The sequence below is a fragment of the Oxyura jamaicensis genome, chromosome 20 (genome assembly GCF_011077185.1).
Source record: "Oxyura jamaicensis isolate SHBP4307 breed ruddy duck chromosome 20, BPBGC_Ojam_1.0, whole genome shotgun sequence".
Lineage (NCBI taxonomy): Eukaryota > Metazoa > Chordata > Aves > Anseriformes > Anatidae > Oxyura > Oxyura jamaicensis.
In genome coordinates this window covers 4,623,468-4,646,857 of record NC_048912.1, presented here as the reverse complement: position 1 = coordinate 4,646,857, position 23,390 = coordinate 4,623,468, and the positions used below count along the sequence as shown (strand labels likewise).

The 23,390-nt window shown below is 49.5% G+C and overlaps 1 protein-coding gene across 4 annotated transcripts in view; it reads right to left on the bottom strand.

The window, feature by feature from the left end:
- The window catches only part of TOX2 (TOX high mobility group box family member 2), a 139,299-nt gene that overhangs the window by 81,932 nt on the left and 33,977 nt on the right, over positions 1–23,390 (bottom strand). Inside the window, exon 1 of one of the 4 annotated variants that reach the window (XM_035344009.1) lies at positions 6,009–6,047. The exons of the other annotated variants lie outside the window; for them this stretch is intronic. Coding sequence (XP_035199900.1) covers positions 6,009–6,032 — 24 coding nt within the window. The 5' untranslated portion in view covers positions 6,033–6,047. Of the gene's footprint in view, positions 1–6,008; positions 6,048–23,390 lie in introns of those variants that run through there. 4 annotated transcript variants of the gene reach the window in all.

Below are 23,390 nucleotides of genomic sequence, written 5' to 3'. Positions count from 1 at the left end.
AGAATGCACTTCAGAACAATCAGCCCCATCATTCCACATTGATTTACAGCAGAAACAGACATGTTAATATTTCCCGTTGGTTACAAACGCTTCCTCCCTTTTCGCTGTGCTCCTGGTACGTGTCGAGCCTCTGAGCTGCTCCAGATCTGGGGGCCTCCATTCTCCGCACCCTGTCCCCCCCACATGGGTCAAACTCGTGCTGAACGATGCCCGAATCATTTTCAAGTTCCTGCTAATTTGAACGGAGCCTAGCCTTGGTGCTTTCGCTCATTCATAATTATTGAATTTTTGCTGTTCTTCAGCTAAAAGCAGCAGTGCTCCCTGCCTTTTCCATCCACACCTCTGGGAAGCCTGGGAGGCGCAGACCGCGGGCAGCCAAGCCTGGATTCGGGAGTGGCGGGGAGACACGTGCCCCAGTGCTGTGCCAGCCCAGGGCTCTGCTCCTGGCCCGACGGCACTTTCAAGGCTGCAAACGTGCCCAGAGGTCACACTGAGCCCATGCTAATAAGGTGGAAATGTGTAAGAGAAATAAGAAGTCCCTGCTGCAAGCCGGGGCAGTGCCCAGGGCAGAGCGGCCGTGGGACCGGCTCTGTGCAGACACCAGGATCAATGTTTGCTAACTGGGAAGGACCCAGTGGAAGGAAACACGGCCTCCTGCCGGGGCTCAGGAAGGTGTTACCTTCTCATGGCTGGCACCGCCAGCTTGTTAAATTTTATTACAAATCTCATCACGTCCTTTTATTTCCCAGGAGCCATGGGCTGAGATGGAAACGTCAGCTTCCAAGTCTGTGAGAAATATGCTGGCAGCACTCATACCAGGCATGGCTTCAATGACACCTGAAGATCTCAAAAATCTTCCAAACTTCTTGTTTTGATTTTGTTAGCATTCCTTTTTTATTCCTTTGTCCCTTTTCCTTTTTTTTTTTTTTTTAGGGGTCTTTCCTAAATTTTAACACTTGGTGGTGGCAACGGTGGGCCAGACCATGAAGGAGAGGACCCAGAGCTCTTAAAAGTGAACTGTTAATGCAAATCCAGCAGCAGCTCAATGCCACTGTCATTGAGCAGCTAATTTGTGCCCACTGAAGAATGAACTGGATGCTCCCAGCGATTCCTGCTGCTCAGAGCCACAAGCACTCGCCTCTCCTTCTTACCTCCTCCCGCGGGTCCCCCAGCAGCCCACGGCACCCTCATCTCCATGTGCTGGGATTTCTATCACTTGTCATGCTTGGAATGTGCTTGGTCTTGGCGCCCAGCAAACTGCACCTCAGCCACCAACAGCAGAGTGACTCTGAAGAAAACGGAGCAATAAAAGCAACTTCCAGCCCTGCATCCCCACCACGATGCTCCCGTACAGCGTTACGGACGCCTGTCCCCCAGGCTCAGCCCTCTGGGCATCGACACACAACCCAGCAGCTCCCAGGGCTGGCAAGGACAGCCTTTGCCACAGCCCTGGGATGGGAAATAGTCGCCTCAGCCCTGCCCCCCCAGCACTGCTGCCTGCCGAGCCGCCGCTGTGATTTCCTCCAGGAGTAATTTAGCGCCACGCTTCTTTGGGGAATACACAGCTGAGGTTAGCTTAATCTCTTTAACTGCAGTTTCCCCATTAAGGTCTTTACACAACCTCTGGCCCAAAGTGATCTACTTAGCATTATTTATTTGTCCACTGAAATGCTTGGATGGCCCCTCAGTTGCTCCTGTCAGAGGGGGTCAGGAGTTCAGACACAGATTTACGAACCCCCAGGAAGCTCCTGCAGGAAAGCTCCACATTTCCAGCCCGGCCGCCACGCAGCCACCCAGCCTCACCACTTAGTGCAATTTGCTTCTGGACAAACGTCGTTAGGAGAGAGCACAACAACACAGCAGGTGTCAGTGGCAGCACATCCTTTAAATTGCTGCACAGCCGAGCATCTATGGGAGTCACCCGGTTTTCATGGGGGCTGGGTTTTCTACAGGCAGCCAAATAAATCATCCTAGGGTAGATTCAGATTAATACAGACGAAGACTTAAGTCTGAAAACCACACAGTAAAACAGGTTGTTTTGTTTTGTTTTGTTTTTTAAGAACAATTTACAAATTTACATCTTTTATTTCTCAAGCACACCAGAACCAGGAAGCCTACTGTACAGTTTGTGATGCCAAGGGATGACCAAGGGACAAGAAAAGCTGTCAAGAAATTAAAATCAGACGGAAAAGTCAGGAGTGATCTGCAATGGCTTGTGCACTCAAGAAGTTTTCAGTGGTTCCCAAACTGGAGCATCTCCCTTGGAAAGACCCATCGTAGCAGCTGGCTCATAACGGGATGGCCAAAATAATTAATAAATAAATAAACAAAACAGTGAAATCCTAAGGAACAGCCAAGTGGCATTCACCCATCTGCTCCACAGCAGTTCACATTCACAAACCTACTGGCCAGGCTCCGCTGCAGAAGAAACAGAGGGTGGCAAGTGGAAGGTGCCAGGCTTGTTTCTTTTTTCTTTTTCTTTTTCTTTTTTTTTATTTTAACACCAGAGTTCCAGAATTAAATTTAATTTCTGATTCAGAAAACCGCAGACCAGTAGGTCCGACTCCCTCACTGCGAAACCAAAAGCTCCTAAAAACTAAACCCAGCTTGTCCAGGGGCCAAAGGGAAGGAGGGCCTGTTGCTCACAGCCAGCGACGAGATACCCATTAGGTATTAGCAGGAGGATGATCATGAATGAGAAACATCTGCACTAAAGTCCATCCAGTTCATAATATAAGCAATCTAGAAGGATTTAAGTTTATTAATGAGACAAAAATTATGCAGGCTAGCCAAAACCAAAAGCGGACTTTGAGTGGCTTTGCATTAAGACTCTCACAGTACTAAGTGGCAGCGAGGAAATGGAAGATTAAATTTAATGTCAATAAGTGCAAAGTAATGCACTGGAGAAGAGCAATTCGGACAACGCAGGCATGACAATGGGCCTTAAAATAGCTGTTACTGCCCCGAGAAGAAACCGTGCACTTGTTCTGGAGAGCTCCCTTCCAGCTTATGCTCAGTCCTCAGCAACTGCCAAAAAGGCCATTCAAGTTTTAGGAGCGATCAGGGAAAGAGCAGATAATAAAAAGACACAACGTTATCTTATACCTGTACAGCTCGCAAAAGGGGAGAGAGCTAGACAAAGGGCCTGGCGTACCCCGATGAGAAAAAGAGATGGTGCAGACGGACTCGCAGAGAGGCACCCGTCAGGACATGAGCATAGGGGACGGCTCTTCGCCGGCTCTCACAGCCCAAACGCAAGGAGGAGCCACCGGAGCTGTTAGCTGCAGGAGCCAAACACCTCACCCAAAGGATCACAGAATCACAGAAAGAAGAAAGAATCACGGAGTTCTTCCTGCAGTGCCCAACAGCAAAGCCTCTTGCTGCAGGACGTGGTGGCAACAGCAACCGGCCACATCAGAGGGGGACGGCAAGTCCGAGCCCTCGGGCTCAAGTGGCCCTGACCTGTGGGCTGCTGGAAGCTGCGTGAACAGGAGAAACCATCACCACGTGGGTGGGCAAATGATGGACCACGGGGATGTGGGATCCCCACCCCAGGAGGTACTGGAGCTCAGCCGGACCAGGTGCTGTGCGACCACCCTCAGGGGGCCTCTCCTTTTATTCTTCTGTACTCAAGGCTGGAGAGATCTTGAATGCCACCGGTATTCAAGTGACAGCATTCATTTATCTTATGGACTGGCTGGTTTTCTGTGAACGCTGCACATGAAATTATTGTTATTACATTATTTGGGGGGAATGAGGACTTAAACTCATTTACCTGGACCTTTCTGAGCCTGCAAAGGAGTTCAAGCTCTTCACATATACACACAAAAAAATCCGTCCACTGAAAGCTACAGGGAGCAGCAGAATTTAGTCTTAAGACTGACATGGAAATAGATTAATTTTTTTTTCCCATTTCATATTCTAATTACAATTCTTCTCCCCCTACTATTTTCTGTTCTCATTACAGTCTTAAAATTGCTCTGCAAATTCTGTACCTTATTCTGCTCTTCCTACCATCTTTGTCATGGAAATGAGAAACAGAATGTATAAGCATGAAAATATTGCCGAGATCAAAATTCTGCTTAACCCTTTCACGTACGACTCCAAAAAGAAGTGAAAGCAGCACAGCCAGCAGAGCAGTGAAGCAGACTGCTCCTCCATGCGTCCGTCTGTCCATCCATCCGTCTGTCCTTCTCCCAGCCAAAGCAAGGGATGATGCTCGAGGAAACATGTTATTCATTTAAAGGTCAAAATTGCTCACGCTCGCACCCCTGCTGTGCATGGAGGAATGGGTTAGGTTTTTTTTCAGCCTGTGGGTTTACCCCTGAGGACAGATCTCGACCAAACAACTGCGTTCAGCTTCTGGCTCTCAGGCTGCCAGGCACCCTGGGAGAGGCGTCAGCCAGTGCTTCCAGCAGCCCCAGTGTGCCAGGTGTACGGGATGCCCTTCTCCTCCTCCTCTTCCTCCTCCTCCTCCTCCTTAGAGCAGAGAGCTCGCTACAGCTGCAGTTTCTGTGTAGCCAGATCAAACCCCTCTCAGTTTCTCTCAAAACTTAGAAATAAAGAAAGCATTTACTGTGGCAGTGGGGAGCACCCCCTGATGCCCACCTCTCCCAGCACACCCCTGCTTTAACTCAGGACCACCCCAGCCCATCACTGACTATGCTCAGCGCCGTTTATTTTGCAAGATACAATCGATGGAGCTGCAAGTCTCCAGCGTGTACATCACATCCTTTTCAAAACCAAACAACAAGCACATCCTGCATTGTTTATCACGCTTACACAGGTGCTGGAGGAGTTTATCAGCAAAAAAAAATCCATGGCCCTTACTAAGCTGCTCCTTCTCCCTTAGCAGCTGAATAATCCTGAGAACTGAGGGCACCAGAAAGCGTTGTGAATGCCTCTGCCATGTGCATTGCTGGGGAGGGAAGAAGGTAAATGAATGCAGCACGTTTCCTGGCAATGGGCTGCTATGTAGACAGTCTGAAACAAATACAGTAAGTGATAATGAGACTTAACTGCACCGCCTGCCTCACTGCTAACACTTGCAATTCACAGGAAACAGAGAGAGGCAGAAAACGTACAAAGATCTAAAAGAAGCCACGGAGGCTCTGTGCAAGGAACTGCGTGAGTGTCAAAGGCATCTAGAAACATTGTTTTTTTGCAAGATAAAACCTCGGGGCTGAGATAAAAATAGAGCTTCTACCTGTCTGCTTCAGAAGCAGCAGCCAGTGCGGCTCCGCTGTGGAAGTCTCTTGTGGAGCTGCAGGTTTTGGCAGGGAAACAACAGCTCCGGCTGCAACCAGAGGTGGCACCGGGAGGGGCTGCGTGCCCCAAAATACCGAAGGAAGCCAAGGAGCAGCTGGGAAAAAAGCGACCTTCAGCCTGAAACTTTGTCCATCTTATTCAAAGGAGGATTTACGATTCCAGGCAGCGATGCCTGGGGCTGAATGCATGTTGGGGAACGTGCTGGAAACAGCTCCCCCACGGCTGGGGCAGCGGGCAGCTGGAGCAGCCCTGAACGCTGGCACTGCGGTGACACAGCTCTGACATTCTGCCCTGCATGGCAGGTTTGGGCACGTCTATTTCTTTTTTTTTCTCAACTGCAAGGAAAATCAATCGATACATAAGCACATGTTGCAGAGAGGAAGTTAGTTGTCAGCGGAGAGATGCAAAGATTGTGAAAAGCTGCTAATTGTTAAGGAGCAGGAATCATGCTCCTGATGCTGCCTTGCAGACAGCTGTGCATGTCATGCTCCTGCCCTCCAAATATCTCCTAACAAACTCCAGTAACTCACAAAATCACAAGTGCTACTACTAAACTGCCCTTCACAAGTTTAATTATTTCGAAAGCCGCTGTTCCCTTAGCAAAGCAGCTACCTCCTGCCCACCTGCAGACCATTCAGGAACCCAGCCCAGCACACACACACCATCCGCTGCAAGCACAGCCCGTGCTTAGCACTTCCATTAGTTGAAGTTTCTGACCTGCTAACGTCAAAATCTCATACCTGTCCCCCAGCACTCAAGATCATGGTGTTTTCTCCAGCTGCCGAGCACAAGGGAGATGAAGAATCGATGTCCAAGGCAATTTTTGTGAGAATGGGGAGCGTTATGCAAACCCAACCAGTCAGGAGGGAAAGAAATCACAGAGCCTCCGCACCAGTCATTTAGAGAGGAGTTTCCAACACACAAATATTTGGCACTGGTGACAACCTGCTTTCGGTGGTTCTGTGCTCAACAGTATGCAAATAACTCTTGCAGCAGTGCATATTATGACTTGCAAAAAATGGGCTGACAAAATACAGTCCATTTCACAACTGCAGCTTAGAAGCTTGAATATGTTCATGTTTAAAAAAATAATTATGAAAAGTGCAATTTCCTTTAAAGACTAAAACAAAGCAATCAAGGATGATGGGAATTTAATTTCTGAAGGGCGTCCTGGAGGCCTAGGAGTGCCTGCACCACTCACTTCTCACACAGCAATGCAGCTCTCCATGTTTTCCCCTCTTTTATTTGGTCCTTCCTTATTGAAACCATAGACTCCATGTGCATCTTTTGTAAGTGTCGTACATCATCTAACCAGATCTAAATCCTAGCAAGAGCCTGGAAGGTCCAACATAAACAAGGAATAAAGAATTGCACAGCAAACACCTTCCATGTCACAGGTCCAGCTTGCTTCCAAGGTTTATTCAGACCTCCTCTCTCTCCCGATGCAACTCTCTCACAGGCTCAAAGGTGGCCAGATTTCAGATCTGGCTCTGCCACCACCTCCAGCACACCAGGCCTCCTTGAGGTTATGCTGATGGTGTCATCTTTAACTGAAAATTACAATTAACGCTTAAACAATGAACCCTCCTTCCAAGCCCTTCCAGTGCCTTGGGGTGCACCGAAGCAGGGACCCAGGGGACCCCACTGCCACCCACTGGCCACACCAGGTTCTCCGGTGGTGGAAGCGAAGGAGTAATGTAGGATTTCCACCACCAAAGGACCTCCCCCCTCTGTGGGGCCAAGCAGATGGAAGCAGCAAACCACACAATGTTCTCCAAGCAAGCCACGTGGGGGAAAACACTCCCAAAGCCTTAAAATCCTGACCTCTCCAGGAAGAGCAATTTCATGGGGAGCTTGGGGCGAGGAGCAGGCTCGCTAGGTCCCAGCGTGGCCTTGCAAGATGTGAGAACGGTAAAACCAGGCGAAGAGGCAGTTTCACGCAGCGAGGCAGTTTCAGCAAGGTGGGAGCAGGTCTGTGAATGCGTACACACAGGTGGGCAGGAGACAAAAAGCTGCCGGCCAAAACGTGGCAGGAGCCAGCACGAACCTGTGCAGGGGCTGAAGGTCAGAAGCCACAGATGCAGCACGGGCACCTGACTTCGCACACCGGAGACTCAAGAAATGCAAAAGCTTGGGTTCACACAAGCTCAGCTATGTTTTGCATGGGCAATAAGCTCACGGCTGAACGGTAACTCCACACACGGCGTTACCACATCCTCGCACATCCTACGTGGCGAAGTGCTGAGGTTTGTCTGTCGGATAGTGCTGCTGCACTGCATTCCCAGGCTGCTGCCACTGAGTTCCCAGCCTCGATTCCTGGTTATTAAAAATAAAAAATCCACACATCTCCCTCCCACGCATTCCTAATTTCAGTTCTTCTCTGGATTTGGAGACCTCTCTGTTCATCATATTATTTTTTCCTGAGAATTTTACTGCCATGTAACCTCTTTATTAGGACAGGAAGGTAATCCACATTTACTTGTTAAAATGTACACCTGAGCACTGACAATTGCCTATGTTTAAAAAGATAGTTGAAAACTCATGAAAATCAATGACACTAATGAGAAAGAGGCACCTCTATTATTATGCCCCTGCCTCACTGTAAATAATTGACTGGAGTTATTATCATTACTTTTATTATTACTATTATTATTATTACTACTACTATTATTAGCCCTAACAAGAAGTTTAAAGCATGTTGATGAGGAAAAGAAAAAACAGCTTTACCCAACTAATTAAAGGCTTAAATAAAAAATAAACAAAGGGAGTCTTCCTGATTTTAGCAAAGTCCTGCCTTTTTCCAAGCACTTAAAAGCTAGACTGACAGCTTTATAGATAGGGGAATGGGCAGATAAGATAAACATGCACAATACAAACTTGTCCAAAGCTTTTACAGTCTTTCTCTGCACCACTTCCAGCTCATTAAATTACAGTATTACTATAGATTTGCAGCAAAATTATCTTTTATCTCAGCTTCTTTTAAAGCTATTTGGCATTTGCTAGTATTTTCTATTATAAATCTAATTGCAGATTCCAAACAGACAAGGGCTCATTAAGCCTTAATTATGCACATGTTGTTTTCAACAAACATTTTCATTTGGACTGCTGTGTGCTGTAATTGTTCGGAAGGCACCGCAGCCGCCGATCGCACACTTGCTTGGGGATGGCAAAAGCTACTTCAAGCGGGTCAGGGCTCGGCCGAACCAACAGCCCCAACCTGTGGAGCTGGGGCTGAGCTGCTCTGGGGAGCATCGCGGGTCCCTGCGCTGGCTCCTGCCCACTGGGGGCCTCCCCACGCTTGGTGGGCACCACACAGCTGAAGGGCACCATGAGTGGGGGCATGGTTTGGGATGGGGGCACAGTTTGGGATGGGGGCATGGTCACCCTTCACAGGACCACAGGATGGCTGAGTGGGAAGGGACCTCTGGGTGCACCCGGTCCAAGCCGTGCTTCAGCAGGGCCACCCCGAGCAGGGGGCCCAGCCCCACATCCAGGGGCTGCTGGAGGTCTCCTAGGATGGGACTCCACCACCTCTTGGGGTGGCCTGTGCCAGGGCTGAAGCACCAACACAGCCCAGCAGCACTTCTGGTGCTCAGAGGAAACCTCCTGGCCTCCACTTGATGCCCACTGCCTCTGGGCCTGGCCCTGGCACCACTGAACGGAGCCAGCTCTACCCCTGTGCTCTCCCTACAGGCAGTTACGGACATTGATGACATCCCGCTGAGCCTCCTCTTTTCTAGGCCAAGAAGTGCCAGCTCTCTCAGCCTCTCCTCGCAGGAGAGATGCTCCAGTTCCTTCATTATCTTCAGGACTCTCTGTTATGTCCAGGTCTCCCTCATACTGGGGGGCCCAGAACTGGGCACATGACCCCAGGTGCTGAGAGGAGGGGAAGGATTGCTCCTCACAGCTTGCTCACAGTGCTTTTCCTAATGCAGTCAAGAACAACGCTAGTTTTCTTAGGCCAACATGTTCAACTCGGTGTCCACCACGACTTCCAGGTCCTTTCCTGTAGGGCTGCTGCCCAGCTGGGTGTCCCCCAGCACATCCTGATGCCTGGGGTTGTTTCCCTCTGGGTTTTCTGGATATCAAAACCACCACGATGTGCAATCTGCAGACAGAGGTGCTGCTCGCCTTTGGCCAGGGGAAGTGAGGCTTCTGCCTGGGGACTGCGGATGCCGCCATCTCAGGGAGCATCTCTGCGTTGTCTGCCTGACCACTGCTCCCCAACCCACACCAACTCTAGGTCCTCATGCAGTCACACCCAGTAGCACAGCCACGAGCACCACAGGACAAATGCGTTTCACTCCATCCAAAACTACACTGAGGGTGGAGGGTGGCCCTTCTCATTTCTTCTTGGAGCCACGGTTTCTTATTTTCTGAAATAAGAAGTAACCCACACAAACAGCGGAGCTTTTATTAGAACTACAGGCTTCCTTTGAGCAGCACGAAACCTGCGTGCACTCAGACTGCAGCAGCAAGAGGTGCAGGATGACAGCATCAGGGTCCTCAGTCCTCCAAGCCTTGGACCTCCCACCCTCACCTGGTCCCTGACCACAGTGCCCGGGTTAGCAGAACAAGTCTCTGCCCCATCCCATCTACAGCAGGCATGGTCACTGAGTGCAAAACCCATCAGCCAGCCTTCTCTGAGCCTCTTTAAGGGATGAAAAAGTTCCTTTTGGTAAATATTTTCATGACAATTAAGAGTTAGGGCTCCAAAGGTAGGTTGGAGGCGATGGTTGCTGCTGAATCCAGGAGTTTCTGTCAGGTTTTAACTGGAAACAGCAAAGCGCAATGCTGATTGCATGATCATCTTGTAGCCTAAAATCCTGCCTGTGGGGCTTCCAATATACTATCCCAGGAGAAGAGAGATGGCCAGAAAAGGTCCAGTTACACTAAGAAATTGGTAACCACCTTCGTCACATTTCTCCCTCTCTTCTCAGTTTAGGAGATGACAAATTTTCTGTGTCCCAAAGGCTCATGTTGCACTGTCAGAAGGAAAATGTGCCAGAGTAAGCACAAAATCTGATGGCTTAGCCCTCGAAAAAGACAACTTTTCAAGCAATAGTTTGACCTAGAAAGGTTTTCGAGGTTATTTTGACTTGGCTGACCTACTAAATCTAACAAAATAAAATTAGAGAGTTCATTTCAGCCAGTCAGTGTCAGATCATTCATAAGTTCAGATGCAATATTTACAAACCTGCTATTCATATATTCACAAATAAAAAGTCTTGCTAGGATCCTTTTGGCAGGGGAACATTTGCCCTGTTCAACATTAACTCATGCTGACAAAGGGAAAATGTAAAAGCTGCCTTGATGAGCTGAGCTCCCACCTTTGCCTCTCCTCACACAGCCTTCACCCTCAAATCCTGCAGGATTTATGGCTGCGCTGCCCCTTCTCTGTACAGAAATTCCCCCCAGATGGCTTTGCCATGTGGTGGGGAACCCAAGGAGTCTGGGCACTGGCTGTTAAAGGAAGGACTGGGGGAGGTATTATGGAGCACTGCTCTCCATGTGCATGGGCCTCTTCCTGTGCTGGGTCCTCTGCCTCCTGCAGGGGAGCAAATGGCATCTGAAGGACCAAGGTGACCCCAAGGGCAAAATCCTGGCCAGCATCCCACCCTGTCAGGATGCATTTCCTCCAGGCACGCTGGAGGGGTACTGTGCAGTAACCCACAAGTGGTTTCCCTCCAGAAAAGCACACACCCAGCCCCGGAATGGATCCTGCCCCTGCAAAGGGAGGCTGCAAGGCCAGGTGTGGTTAAGGGTGGCAGGAGCTGGGTACGCAGCCCCAACGCATGCCTCCCAGTCTGCCCCGTTCGCACCAGCTGGGCAGAGCAGCGGTTGCTGTCCCATCGCTGGTAGCTTCACAGCGCCACCGCACCCCAGCTGTGCACCAGGAGTGCACCAAGGGATGATCCCCTCTGGAACCAGCTCCTGCTCTCATTTTTGAGACCTAATCCTAACTGCTGGTCAAAACCAGCACAGCCAGGCAAACTGCACGAAGCACAAGCAACATCTCATTCATCCTTGGCTGCAATCTTTTCTGAGCCACAGGATTGGGAATGCAGCCCCAAAGGCAGATCCAGCCTAGGAAGGCTGGACCCACCAAGCAAAGAGCAAACAAGAGCAGCGATCCATATATGTGACCACAAAGCAGGGCCTTTCAAAAGAAGTTGGTCAAGGCACAGGTAGAGGATGTTGGAAAGGCATTTTTTTTGTTCCTCATGCAGCAGTGCAGGAGTATGGTGCTACTGCACATGCCACCCCACAAGCATTTGACTGCAAAGGTAGACCCATGCCAATGGCAATGACCAGCAGAGCTGCACCTACTCCTGCTGCTTGCCAGCTCCTTGGGATGCCCACCAAGGTAAAAGATGGTGGGTACCACCCTGCAGGCTTCCCCAGAGGTGCTGTGCTTCTTCTGCAGCAGGGAAGGATGAGCTGAAGGAATGGATCATGACATTTCACCTCCAGACCCAGGGTGTTAATGAGATGATGCTCAAACGTTTAGCTTGGAGGCTTCCCCAGATCCTCTTCAAACAGGTGTTTCTAGAGACTGGGACCCTACTGACTAAGTGAGACACCTAAAAATTACATTTGCCTACTAACTATGTTATTCTCTCATGCTTTCTCTAAAACTATTTATTGAGAGAGAGTGATTTCCACTGAACACTCTGCATCCCAATTCTGGAAGTCATGCCAAGGCGTCAGGCCCTCCAGTGGTTATATTTTAGCTGCATCTCTATAAGAGATGTATTTTTTCCACTTGCAAATTTTTCACAGCTTTCAAGAGAAAGAAGCCTCCTTGCTCTGGATGCGCAGGGAGCAGCAGGAATTGTGCCAGTGCCAAGCACTACAACAGCCACAGACTTCATGGGTTAAACTCCACCACACCGACCAAGATTTTCTTTCAGTTTGTATTACAAAGATTTAAGCATCCTGGAGAGGTGAAAGCACTTAATTTGTGCTGCCTGGCTATAATCTCTTGTTTCCCTCAGTTCCTCTGCAATTCTCTAAAGCTGCATGTACAGCACCTTCTCCACCTCCTAATTATAGGCTCCATTGTGCCTCATAATGTAGCCCTGGCGAGGCTGCAGGGCAGTTATGTATAGCCAGGCCGTGTTACACTGTTGACTACAAAAACAGATGAATTAATCACCTCCTCTAGTCGGTGAGCGGGACCGGACACTTGCGTGCTCACTGAAAAGCAAAACAAGTTTGGTTCCTTTAGAAAAAACATAATGAATCTCCCAAACAGCAGAAAGCTCATAGTTTCTATTTCTTGAAAAAGTGTTGTTGTTTTTCCTAAAATGCATGTATAAATCTTCGCAAGTCACAGTGGAAACAACACACAGCCTGGTCAGATCAGAAGGACGCTGCGAGTGCTGACGCAGACAACCCCAAGCAAGCACTTCATGTGCAAGTCGCATTTACCTTTGATGCCCGACGGGGCTGGAGGTTCATCCGTCGTGGAAACACTGACTGCAGGCAGTGCGGAAACCAGCCCTTTGCTCAGCAGCATCTCTTCCCTCCATCCATCTCTTGGGTCTCAGAGCAGCCAGGGACACGCTGCCCACCGACCTCCCCCAGCCCCACATGACACCCAAGTGCATTTAATTGTTTCCCCCTGGACCCAGAAGCTTGGCTCACTTCCTCCTGGAGGGTTTCTGCCGTCCCAGCACTGTGAGCAACAGGAAGGGGCAGCCCTGCACAGCCCCAGGGTGCTGAATTCCCACCACCCACCCCGAACATCCCATCAGGACAAGACTTAGGGAAGCATTTCACCAGCTTCATCACACGCTACCCCTAACGCATGCCACAGAGATCATTTTTAACTTTCCCTCTCCGAGCACTCGAGCTATGAGTCAAAGCACCAACTGCAGCATCTCCGCTGCAAGGCACATCCCAGAGCTGAGCCCTGCTCAGAACCCCACAAAGCACAACCTCAGCCTGCAGAAGGGAGCTCGTGCTGCGACAGCTGTGCCAGGAGCAGGGGAGCAGCAGGGCTGGAAGCAGAGCGATGCAGAAGTGCAGCCAGGTGCGCTGGAACCCCTGGGTCAGCAACAGGCACCAAGCAAGGTAATGTCTCCGTCTGCATGACTCGTGGATGATCTCAAGTGACAGCTAAAGAATGGGGGACAACGCATCCAGCCACACGGGGAGGTCAGCCCGGCTGCCCCCGGTGAAGGCGAGCCCTGCTTCGTTCAGTCTGCAGCTACGTGAGGGTGAGCCAGCTTACATCGGCACGGATGCTCTAAATCGAATTCCAATTTTCATACAAATGTGGTTATTCTACGAGGAACTGACTCAAACTTAAATGAACATAACACTGATTTCAGCCGTGCGAAGAGTTCCCATAAGGAGCTGTGCTTTGGTTTAACCTACATGGGGTTTATGCTGTACACTGACCTGCTGCTGAGGAGAGCCAAAGAGCCTTCCAAGACTAAGCAAGCCACTCATTTTTCAAGGCAGGAATAATTAACAACACACCAACACAAGCATTTAACCAGGGCTCCTGTTGCTTAATATCTTTATTAATGACCTGGAAACTAGGGTGCATAGGGAAACAAAGTTTGCAGATGAAAAGAACATTATTTAGGTTAATTACAAAGGAGGAAGCCTTGGGAATCGCAGAGCCACCTAACCAAGCAGAAGGCAGCATCAGAGCAGGAGAAACCCCAAGATGACAAATGCACGCAGGAAGGAGCTGTTTGAAATCCTTCTAGACTTCAGCAGGTTTTGAATTAACTGAACATTAAGCAATAAGACCAACTATCACATCAACCACCCCGAGCAAACCTCTCCTGAAAGCACGGCAATAGCAAAATGATAGAGTGCAAAAATAACAGGCCAGAAAATAACAGAGAAAACACTGTAATGTTGTTATCCAAACTGTCAGCCCGAGCTTGCTCCAGGTACTGAATTCAGCTCTGCGCACCCCTTCTTAGAGACGAGAGATGGGGAAACAAGGGGAGGAAAATGGAAAACGGAGGCCCTGGGGCAGCAGAGGGCACCTGATGCAGGATGCTCCTGCCCTGCGGGGGCTTGTGGCCAGGAAGGGCAGCTTGCCTGGGGAGCAGCTGCTCCCATCTTGCCCCAAATAGGCTCATTTAGAGGACATCGGCTTCCCCTGATGTGAAATGGGGACAAGCAGGCTCCTCCACAGCAGAGCCGCTTAGAAGCCTCGCGATGCTCCTACTGAAAGGTGAAACCCTCTGCAGACACACTGCTGTCCTGCAATTTTGGTTTCGTGCCGTCAAATAACAAGTTGTGTAATGCAGACACAGCTTCCACTTGGGGCTGAGTTGGAGACACGATTCATAGTGAAACAAATCAAGGTTTTGATCACTGAAAACAGAATTTCACAACAGGCTAAAAAATAGATACAGATCTCAAAGCAGAAGGTAATACTTATAGGAAAACAAAAGGGGACAAATTCACCTCGTGCTTTAGATTTATACCAATCAATCTCAATCCTCCACCCCCCAAAAAATACAAAAAACACAGTGTTTTCAAGACATTTTGAGGCACTGACTCCCGTTTGAGCCAAGCAGCATAAGAAACATGCCTTTGGTTCAGGTTGTTCTGGGGGCTTTGTCTCCACAGCCATTTCCTGCACTTCAAGGAGACAAAGCTCTTCCTGCGCACCCAGCGACGCTGCGCCTCGGCTGAAAGCTCCCCCGGACCAGGGAGCCCATATAACCCCTGGTGAGGATTCTGCACTGAGCTGGCTCCAGCACAGGGACACTGTGACAACCCATCCCCAAGCTCCTCGGACCTTGTAACCTGGCTTGGTTGGGGTCTTCCCCCTCCAGCTTGTTGAGCATCACCATCAGCGTTCATGGCCAAAGGCCGCTCACTGCAGAGAAGGAAGGAAGGAAAGAAAGAGGATGCAGAAGGACATAGAGCAGTGAATGCCCAACAAGGAGACACGAAATCCCAGCATCCTGGCTGCTCGCCTGCCCCAGGTGTGCGGTACGGGGAGCACGGAGCTGCCACTTGTCATTTTGGGTTTTGTGATCACAACACAGCGACGGTGGCTGCACCAACAGCACATGAAAGCTGGCCAGAAAAGCTGGGCGCATCGCACGATTCTTTGGCTTTCAGAGCATCATCCACCACCGGTGGAGTAACTAGCAGCAGAAACGCTCTCCACCAAAAGGGGTGCCCAAACTGCTTGCCAAGACCCCCTGCACAGCAGCTGCCCCACCGCCGTCCCAGCTGGTGGGATGGGATGGGACAGAGCTCCACACTCCCCTGGTGCTGAACTTAAGTGACCACAGTCCTCAGCTGCTGCTCCCTCCTCGGAGGCATCCAGCACTGGGCGATGTTTGGCCAGGCTCACGCAACCCGCCAGGATGAGGAAGAAGAGCTAAGCTATAGCAAAGACAGGATAGCAGGAAAAATAACCAACTGACCCAGAGATTTTGACCATTTTGGACAGGTTTTCTTCCCCCCCATGCTCCATGAGATCTCCTTCAGCTCCACCCCAACAACGTGCACAAAACCGGGACATCACAGCAGGGCTCCATGCACGCGGCAAAAGCACAACCAAGGGGCAGGAGGAAAGGAGCTGAACAACAGCTCCACGAAGCCCAGGGCTGCTCAACAATGCTTGCACAGCACCCAGGCAAAACCTTCCTTTGCATACACAGCGCCACAGTTTTAGCAGGTTCCTACCAGCTTTGGGCCCAAATTTCCATTAAGCAGTTACTTGAACATTTTTTTTAACAGACTTTTCTGTTTGAAGATGAAACCTGCAAAACAACAAAAACAACAGCAACCACAAAAAAAGAAAAACAACAGCAGCACACGAACGAAGCAGCCCCACGCCAGGAGGCTGCTCAGCTCTGCAGCAGGTGAAAGCGAAGCCCATGTTTCCAAAAAAACCCTGTCATTCAAATGCTATTTGAAAGTGAATGAAAATGCCAACCAATCAACTCCACGGCAGGATTCAAAGAACAATATATCCAAACCTCAGCACTGCGGCCAAGAATATATTTGCAATGCAGGAACACTACAGCAGCAGCAACAGAAGCCGTTTGCAAGAGTAAATGAGGTTATTTTGGCAGCAGAGCGGATGTAGCAAACAAGCCACTTTAACTGAATATGGTAAACAGAGATGGAGTGATTATAGCAAGAATGAATGTAATAGGGTTCCGAGTTGCTTTGAATTGCCTTCACTGACCACAATATCTGATAAAACCAATGGAAAAAAGTTTTGGTTTCCTCTTGCATATAATTGATTATCTTGCTGAGATCTACTGTTTTATACACACACACACGCAGCCCTCTGAAATTCAGTTACTTGGCGATGCTGCCAGAAATAACCCAGAGCAGGAACAGTTAGATGGTATTTATTTTTGGCTGGGGGGCACAGGCTCCAGAAGTGAGAGAGGATGCAAAGCCCTCTCCCAAAATAAACACCTGGGGGGTTGCTGTTAGCGGCTGAGATGTAACTGGTCTGATCCACGTGCAGCCTCGCAGCTCCTCACCCGCTTTTAAGGCAGGGAGGGAATAATCCTGGAGGGAGAGCGTGCTGTGTGCCATTAATCCAAACTACCTCGGGGCTCTCTCCCTTGAGAAAGAAATGCTGGCTTTGATTTAAAAAAAAAAAAAAGATGCAAATGTCCCATTGGAAGTTCCCCAGCGCTGATGGGGTGTGGAAGGAAAGGGCCTTGCTGCAGCCCCAGGCACGGGAAGGGCTGCGGGACCAGAGATCAGGGCAGGTCTGGGGGCAAGAGGATCAGTGGACGGGGCAGGAGCAACAGGAGAGGACAGGAGCAACAGGCCCCTGCTCTTCCCTGCCTGCTGTCCCGCTCCTCCTGCACAGGCTCCTGCAAGCGAGCACGGGGCCAAAGGAGCTTTGCAATGGGGAATAGGGGGCCTGGAGGGGGCATGGGGACCGTCCCCATCCTCCCTGTGCACATTGCCTTCAGTCATGAAGAAACGGGGGATCCTGAAAAGGCATCTTAGCCAAGACCCCATCCGTGGCTCTGGGCAAAGCCACCCCGGAGCCCCCCCCCCAGCCCTGATATCTGGGGCGTGCGGCAGCTCCCCGCTGGCAGCAGGACAGAGCCAAATATCCACGCAAACGAGCTTCCCGCCTGCAATTAATTTACTTACTGAAATAGCACTCAGCCAAACCTGTGATTAATATTTCCTCCCCAGGCTCCTAACATGACAAAACAATAATTAATGAAATAGGAAAGCGAACCGGAGTTACAGTAAGCGTAGAAGTGCTGTTGTTCCTTTCACCTGCCCTTCTCTTTACCCCTCCTGGCCGAGCTCTGTGTTCACAGCTCCCAGCCCCGCTTCCCATGGCAAAGCCCTGACCATGGGGCTGAGTTTTGGGCACCCAACACATTCCATTTGCATAAATCATAACCCAGGGAAAAGAGTGTAAGAGCACTCTTTTTACCAGTGTAAGAGCAGGGGCAACTCGCAACGTGCGTGCGAGCCCATGCTTTTTGGTACTGCATCTGTCCATGCAGCTTAGAGATTAAAAACAATAAAACACAGAAAAGTGGGTGGAAGATCCAATCCTGAATACCATGTGCTGTGCTATTGTGCCTTCAGCTTCCAACATCCACCTTCCTTTTATCTGTTCCCCTCTGTAGGCATCACCCCCTGGGCTGAGCTTGAAAAATCCCACAAGCCGGGGCTTGTGGTGCCCTCAGCCCCAAAGCACCCATGGGTGAAAAGCAGACTGGGGGTTCTCAGGGACCGCTCCCTGCTGGGCTAAATGGGAGGAGGGTTTAAAAAACAGCTCCAGCAGCACTGCAGCTCCCCTCTCGAAGCTGAGAGTTGGGAGCTGGTGTCAACCCTGGGCAAGTGGCGCTGGCACGGTGCCTGCGGTGGCCTGGCCTCTTGCCACCATGGCTGGCAAGGCTGGGACCCTTTCCCCAGAACCCATGCCCCTCTCAACTAGCAGTCTATCACCCAGCATCACATCTTGCTTTTAACTTAGGCTTTGCCTAGTGGCATTGATTCTCAAAGCAGAGGGGGAAAGCAAACCTCCCTGAGCCTGCCCCCACTGCTGAGGCACCCATGGCTTTTGCGGTGGCCCCAGCCAAAATCCACAGGAATCTCTGCACCAAGAGAGGTGCAGGGGGATGGACCTGTGCAGAGGCGAGTACAGACCAGGGCTGCAATCCTACCTCACAGCTGTGCTCAGAAGGGATGTTGGGAGATACATACACAGCTGGCTGATGGGACAAAAAAATAATTGCTTCTACCTAAAAACATAAAGCTGTTTCAAATTGTGGTTATAGAGCAAATGTTTAAATAAATAACTGCTTAAATTTTGCACTGGACTTTCTCAAATTTTCCTTTTTATCTGCATCTCTAAAGCAGAAATACATTGTTTCTACCATCAGAAAACCCAGTAAGGAAAGCTGCCCAGAGCAAAAATGTTGAAGTTATACATACGTACACACAGGCACACACCCATACTCACACTTTTTACACATACACATAAATATATAGGTGCGCACACACACACGTGTATGCAGAAGAGCACACAGTCTCCCCTCAGCCCACTTCCATCCACTCCTCCCAGTGCCTGGCTGGAGCCAGCCACACATCCTGGTGGAGCAGCCCCTGCTGCACGGGAGACACCCACCAGAAACCTGGGAGAAATCAGCTGTCGTGAAGATTAAACACAGTTTTGAAGAGTCTTCCACAGCTCCTCTCTTTCTTCCCCCACCCCCTGTAATTAACACAGCCTTTGGACAAGCATAACCCATACTTGACTCATGCGAATAAAAGCATCTGCTGATGCACGTTCTCCTCTGACGGCTGTGCGAGGCGGGGGACATGTCACTGTGATGGCTTGTTCTTCCACTAATGACTCCAAGATCAATGGCACAGACGATGGAGAAGTAAGTGATTTAATTTTCCCATCAACAGATTACACAGGTACACAAAGCAGTCCCTGTCAAAGAAGCACATTACCTTTATTCCTCCCACCCTTCAGCGGAGGCAGAAGCACAATCCTATTGCCTTGCCCATTTTTCATTCCTGTATCCCCTCTGAGACCCTGACCACGTGAAAGGCCTCACAAGATGCTTGCTTTTATTTAGAAAAGTTTAAGCTTATGGAGTGTTTTCCTTGCTAGAAGAAAGTCTAAGCACTGATAATTGCCCAGATTCGCAAAACATTCAGGAGAGGAACATAGGGAAACAGGAGGAGGAAGACAAAAAACTTCAGAAAAACCTGGAGCAACTGTACCTGACACATGCATTGGGTCCTGGGGAGCAGGAGAACCAAACCTAATAATCAGATGAAAAGCAGAAATAACAGCAGAGAGCCTGGAGAGGAAGCAGGAGACCAGCAGGTAGGGCTTCACTCCCTGCCCTTTGTGGGACATTTCAGGGCTTTAATTTCATTAAAGGGGGAGCAGCAAGGTGAAGAACACCCTTGGGTTTCCCACCGCCTTAAGACTCTGCTCCTTCTCTGAGGGCTTTTTGAAGGCCTCATCCAGGAACTGATTTAGCTGAAAGCATCGGCTTCAGCAACCAACCCTTCCAGTCAGCACCGATTTCTACTCGGCATTGGGTTTGGAGATTTTTCAAGCTTGGTAATGAACACACACTTAAAAGTCAGTTTTCTCCATCCTCAAGAGTCTCACAATTTACTGCACCTCTTACTTGAATTCATGTATGACTTGTGTTTCCAGACATTATGTAATGAGGTTTTTGTGGTCCATAGAGCTTTCTTACTGATTCTCTTGTTGATGCAACCAACAGCAACATGCAAAAACATTTCTAGAAAAGTTCTTAGCGTTTTACCCTGTACACTCCAAAACCCATCACATCAAACATAACCCCCCCGCTATCTTAACTTGTAAAGCTAAAAAAAACAACCCGAACACAATGGGCTTGCGTTCTGGTGGGCCCAAAGCATATGAAGGGTGTTAGCATTGCTTCTCACACCCCTCTCAGACTGAGCTTTTACAGCACCCATCACCAGTTCTGATGGAGAAGTTGTGGCAGTTCTCACCGGCCCCAGGAAGGCGATGGGCTACCAAAGGGTCCTGTGACGGCTGGAGGTCACGAGGAGCGAGGAGGAACCGCTTTGCACCCAGAGCTCTCCAGCAGCGCAGCTCCATGGCAGACAGGAGCTCCGTGGCAGCCTGGGCTCCCCAGAGAGCAGGAACTCATTTGCTCCACTTTTAGCTGCCGTTTCTCAGAAAGCATCTATGGCTCAAGGAAAGTATACACAACTCAAAACTGTCCTTGGGTCTGCCGGGTCACAAAAGAGGAAAACACAGGCACAAAAACAGGAGGTGGTGACATGTGCAAGTATCTATTGACAGTTTGGCCAATCTGCCCCTGTGCAACGAGCACTTGGCTCCTGTGGATTTCTACATGGGCCCTTTGGAAACCAGCATCTGACACATGGAGACACCTGGGTTCGTTTGGTCATGTCAAAGCTGCACTGAAATTTCTGCATCGAAACCAATTAATTCCAATTTTCTGGTGACATTTCTACCCAGCAGGTTGGTTTTACCTACACTACAATACATGGCTTGTGGGAGGTTGTTTGTTTTTGTGCTAGCAGTAAAAAGGACCCAGTTTTCATAAATACTGAAAGTCTAAGCTCCGCTGAGGTCAACAAGCACAACTGCAGTTCCCAATATCCAGGGAAGACAACTAGAAAAAAAAGCCTCCAGCCTGCTCTCAGCTTTCCCACTTAAACTTTCAGGCACAAAAAAACAGTAGATTTAAGTCAACCATGCATCCACAACAATTTGCAGATCTGATTAACTACCACTGAGCCCTATTAGTGCCTAAATACCATTACGAATCAAATGCTTAGACAAAGGCTACGAACAGTGAATATGAAATGGGAGGCCAGTATGGCAATTTTGGCCAACTGCAGACACACAGCCCTGGGACAGACACAAAGAGAAGAGCTTCCACCCCCCCTTGAGGAGTCACCAGGCTCATCACCTCATCCTGCCCCATCCAGACCAGTTGCTGTTCTGGCTCCTGACCTCCCTTTCAACTGGGGAAAATCAGCTCTTAAATAAAGGAAAATTGTAGATTTGTTGAAATAACATCTTGCACACATCTCTGCTGGAGGAGCAAGGCAGCAAATGGCTTTTTGGTGAAAATGGGAACGCAGCCTCTCTGCCACCCCAGGCCACGATGGCTCTAACCAGTGTGGTCGGTGTCAGGCGATAAATCAGGTGCCCTTTAGCTCCGCAGCGGAGCTGCGCACACACCACGGCACCGAAAGCAAGAGCTATTACCAATATTTTTACTGACAGGTGATAAATCACATGCCCTTTAACTTCTATGTACCAGTTGCAAATTTAGTTAATTAGAAATTCATGCTCACTTCTTTTCACGTATTATTTCCTGCTCGATTTACATGACCTGTCGTTACTTGAATACTTGCTGGGATTAAGGCTCTCGTGTGCTGAGTGAGCGTGAGTGCGAAGCACAGAACTTCGCTGCAGAGCACCACGACCTCTAGTGCTCTGAAGTCTGGAGAAATTATCAGCAGCATAAAGTGCAGCAGCGATGAAGAGCGACCGAAACGTTTCATGGGCATGCGATGGGAAAGTGGACCCCTGCCAGCGAGCCTAGCAGGGATGGCTTACAAACATAAACCCGGTGTTACCACTGGCACCCTTTGCTGAAAGTGTAAAAAGTACAGATAACTTTCTCAGGCATGCAGAAACATAGTTTTTGGATCTTTTATTCCATTGCAAATACATTTAAAAGCTCTTTTGCAATTGTTTCCATAGATCTTTCACTAAGCCCTGGGCGAGGCCAGCCTCTCAGAGCACCAAAGCTCTCTCACGGTGCCCTCTGGCACCCGACACCCATCACGCTGGGCACCAGGCCACCCGACCCATCCCAGTCACCCTGCTTTACAAAGTCCATACCAGAATTTACTTTTCTCCTCATTTTGGCAAACTGTACCCACTCTCATTTCCAACTACTTTGTCCGTATTTTTCTGGGGATGTTTTTGGGCTACCAATAGAATTTTCAGCTCTTGTACAAAAGGGCATTTGTTAACATATTCCCCGACTGTAGAAAATTCATAACAGATACAGAAACCCAGTCATAATCACGGTAATTTTTTTAGCGCTCCTCTCCCAGACAGAATTATCAGCAAAAGCGGGGCCCTGTTATCTTCAGGAGCGCTATATGATACGTTCATTTTTTCCCCTCTATAAACTTCAATTATTAATGATGGAAATTTTTGCCTGCCTATTCTTCCCTTGGCTGGAAAAAACAGCCATTAGTGACATTTGCTGATTTAAATCTAATCCTCCTCATCTGCATGTCGACAAGGCTCTGTTTGACTCTACCCATTGATCCAGCCAGGAAAGGGTACTCTATAACTTAATCCGATGTCAAACCATGATGCGTCCTGTAGGAAATCGGTGCTGTAGATCTCTGTGCTATAAATATGTCACCAGAATTAACTGGAAGCACTAATAGGTCACTCGATGAGCTCCGCGGTGCAGGCAGGGCACCGCAAGGCTTCTGTCTAGGTACCAGTGATTGATGACACCAAAAATGACCAGAACAGAGGGCTGTCAGCCAGCCTGGAGACAAGGGACTCGCTGAGATGTTTTGTTTGCCATGTGCGCTGGGTCCTATCCCAGCTCTGGTGCTTCTCAAACATTTTGTGCACTTAAAAAAATAAATCCTACTAACAATAAAATCTTAGAAAAGAAGTAGGCTCTCTTCCAGCTCTCTCATCCTGTAGAGTTGCCCCCCTGCACCCACTGCCTCTGGGGAGCTGGTAGAGCCAAAGGAGAAATCCTGGAGTCCCAGTCCAGGCAGGAGCTCTCACCCACTAACAGCGTACACCCATCCTGGTTAGGTCAGCCCCATGACCCACTGTTGGGTTGCTGCTCCTGGCCAAGGTGGCCAAACCAGGCTGTCCTGGAGCTCTCCAAGGAAGCCCATGGGATGCAACCATGAAGGGATGCTGGGGCCCCTGGGGATGGCCACCACAGCCTGCAGGGACCTGGCTCAACAGGTCTGGAGATGCTCTACAAGATGCACAACTTTGCCCAGCGTGAGCTGGGATGCAGTGCAGAGCTGCTGTCACCCCATAAAGATCAGGGGTGACGTGCCCGCATCATCTGCTT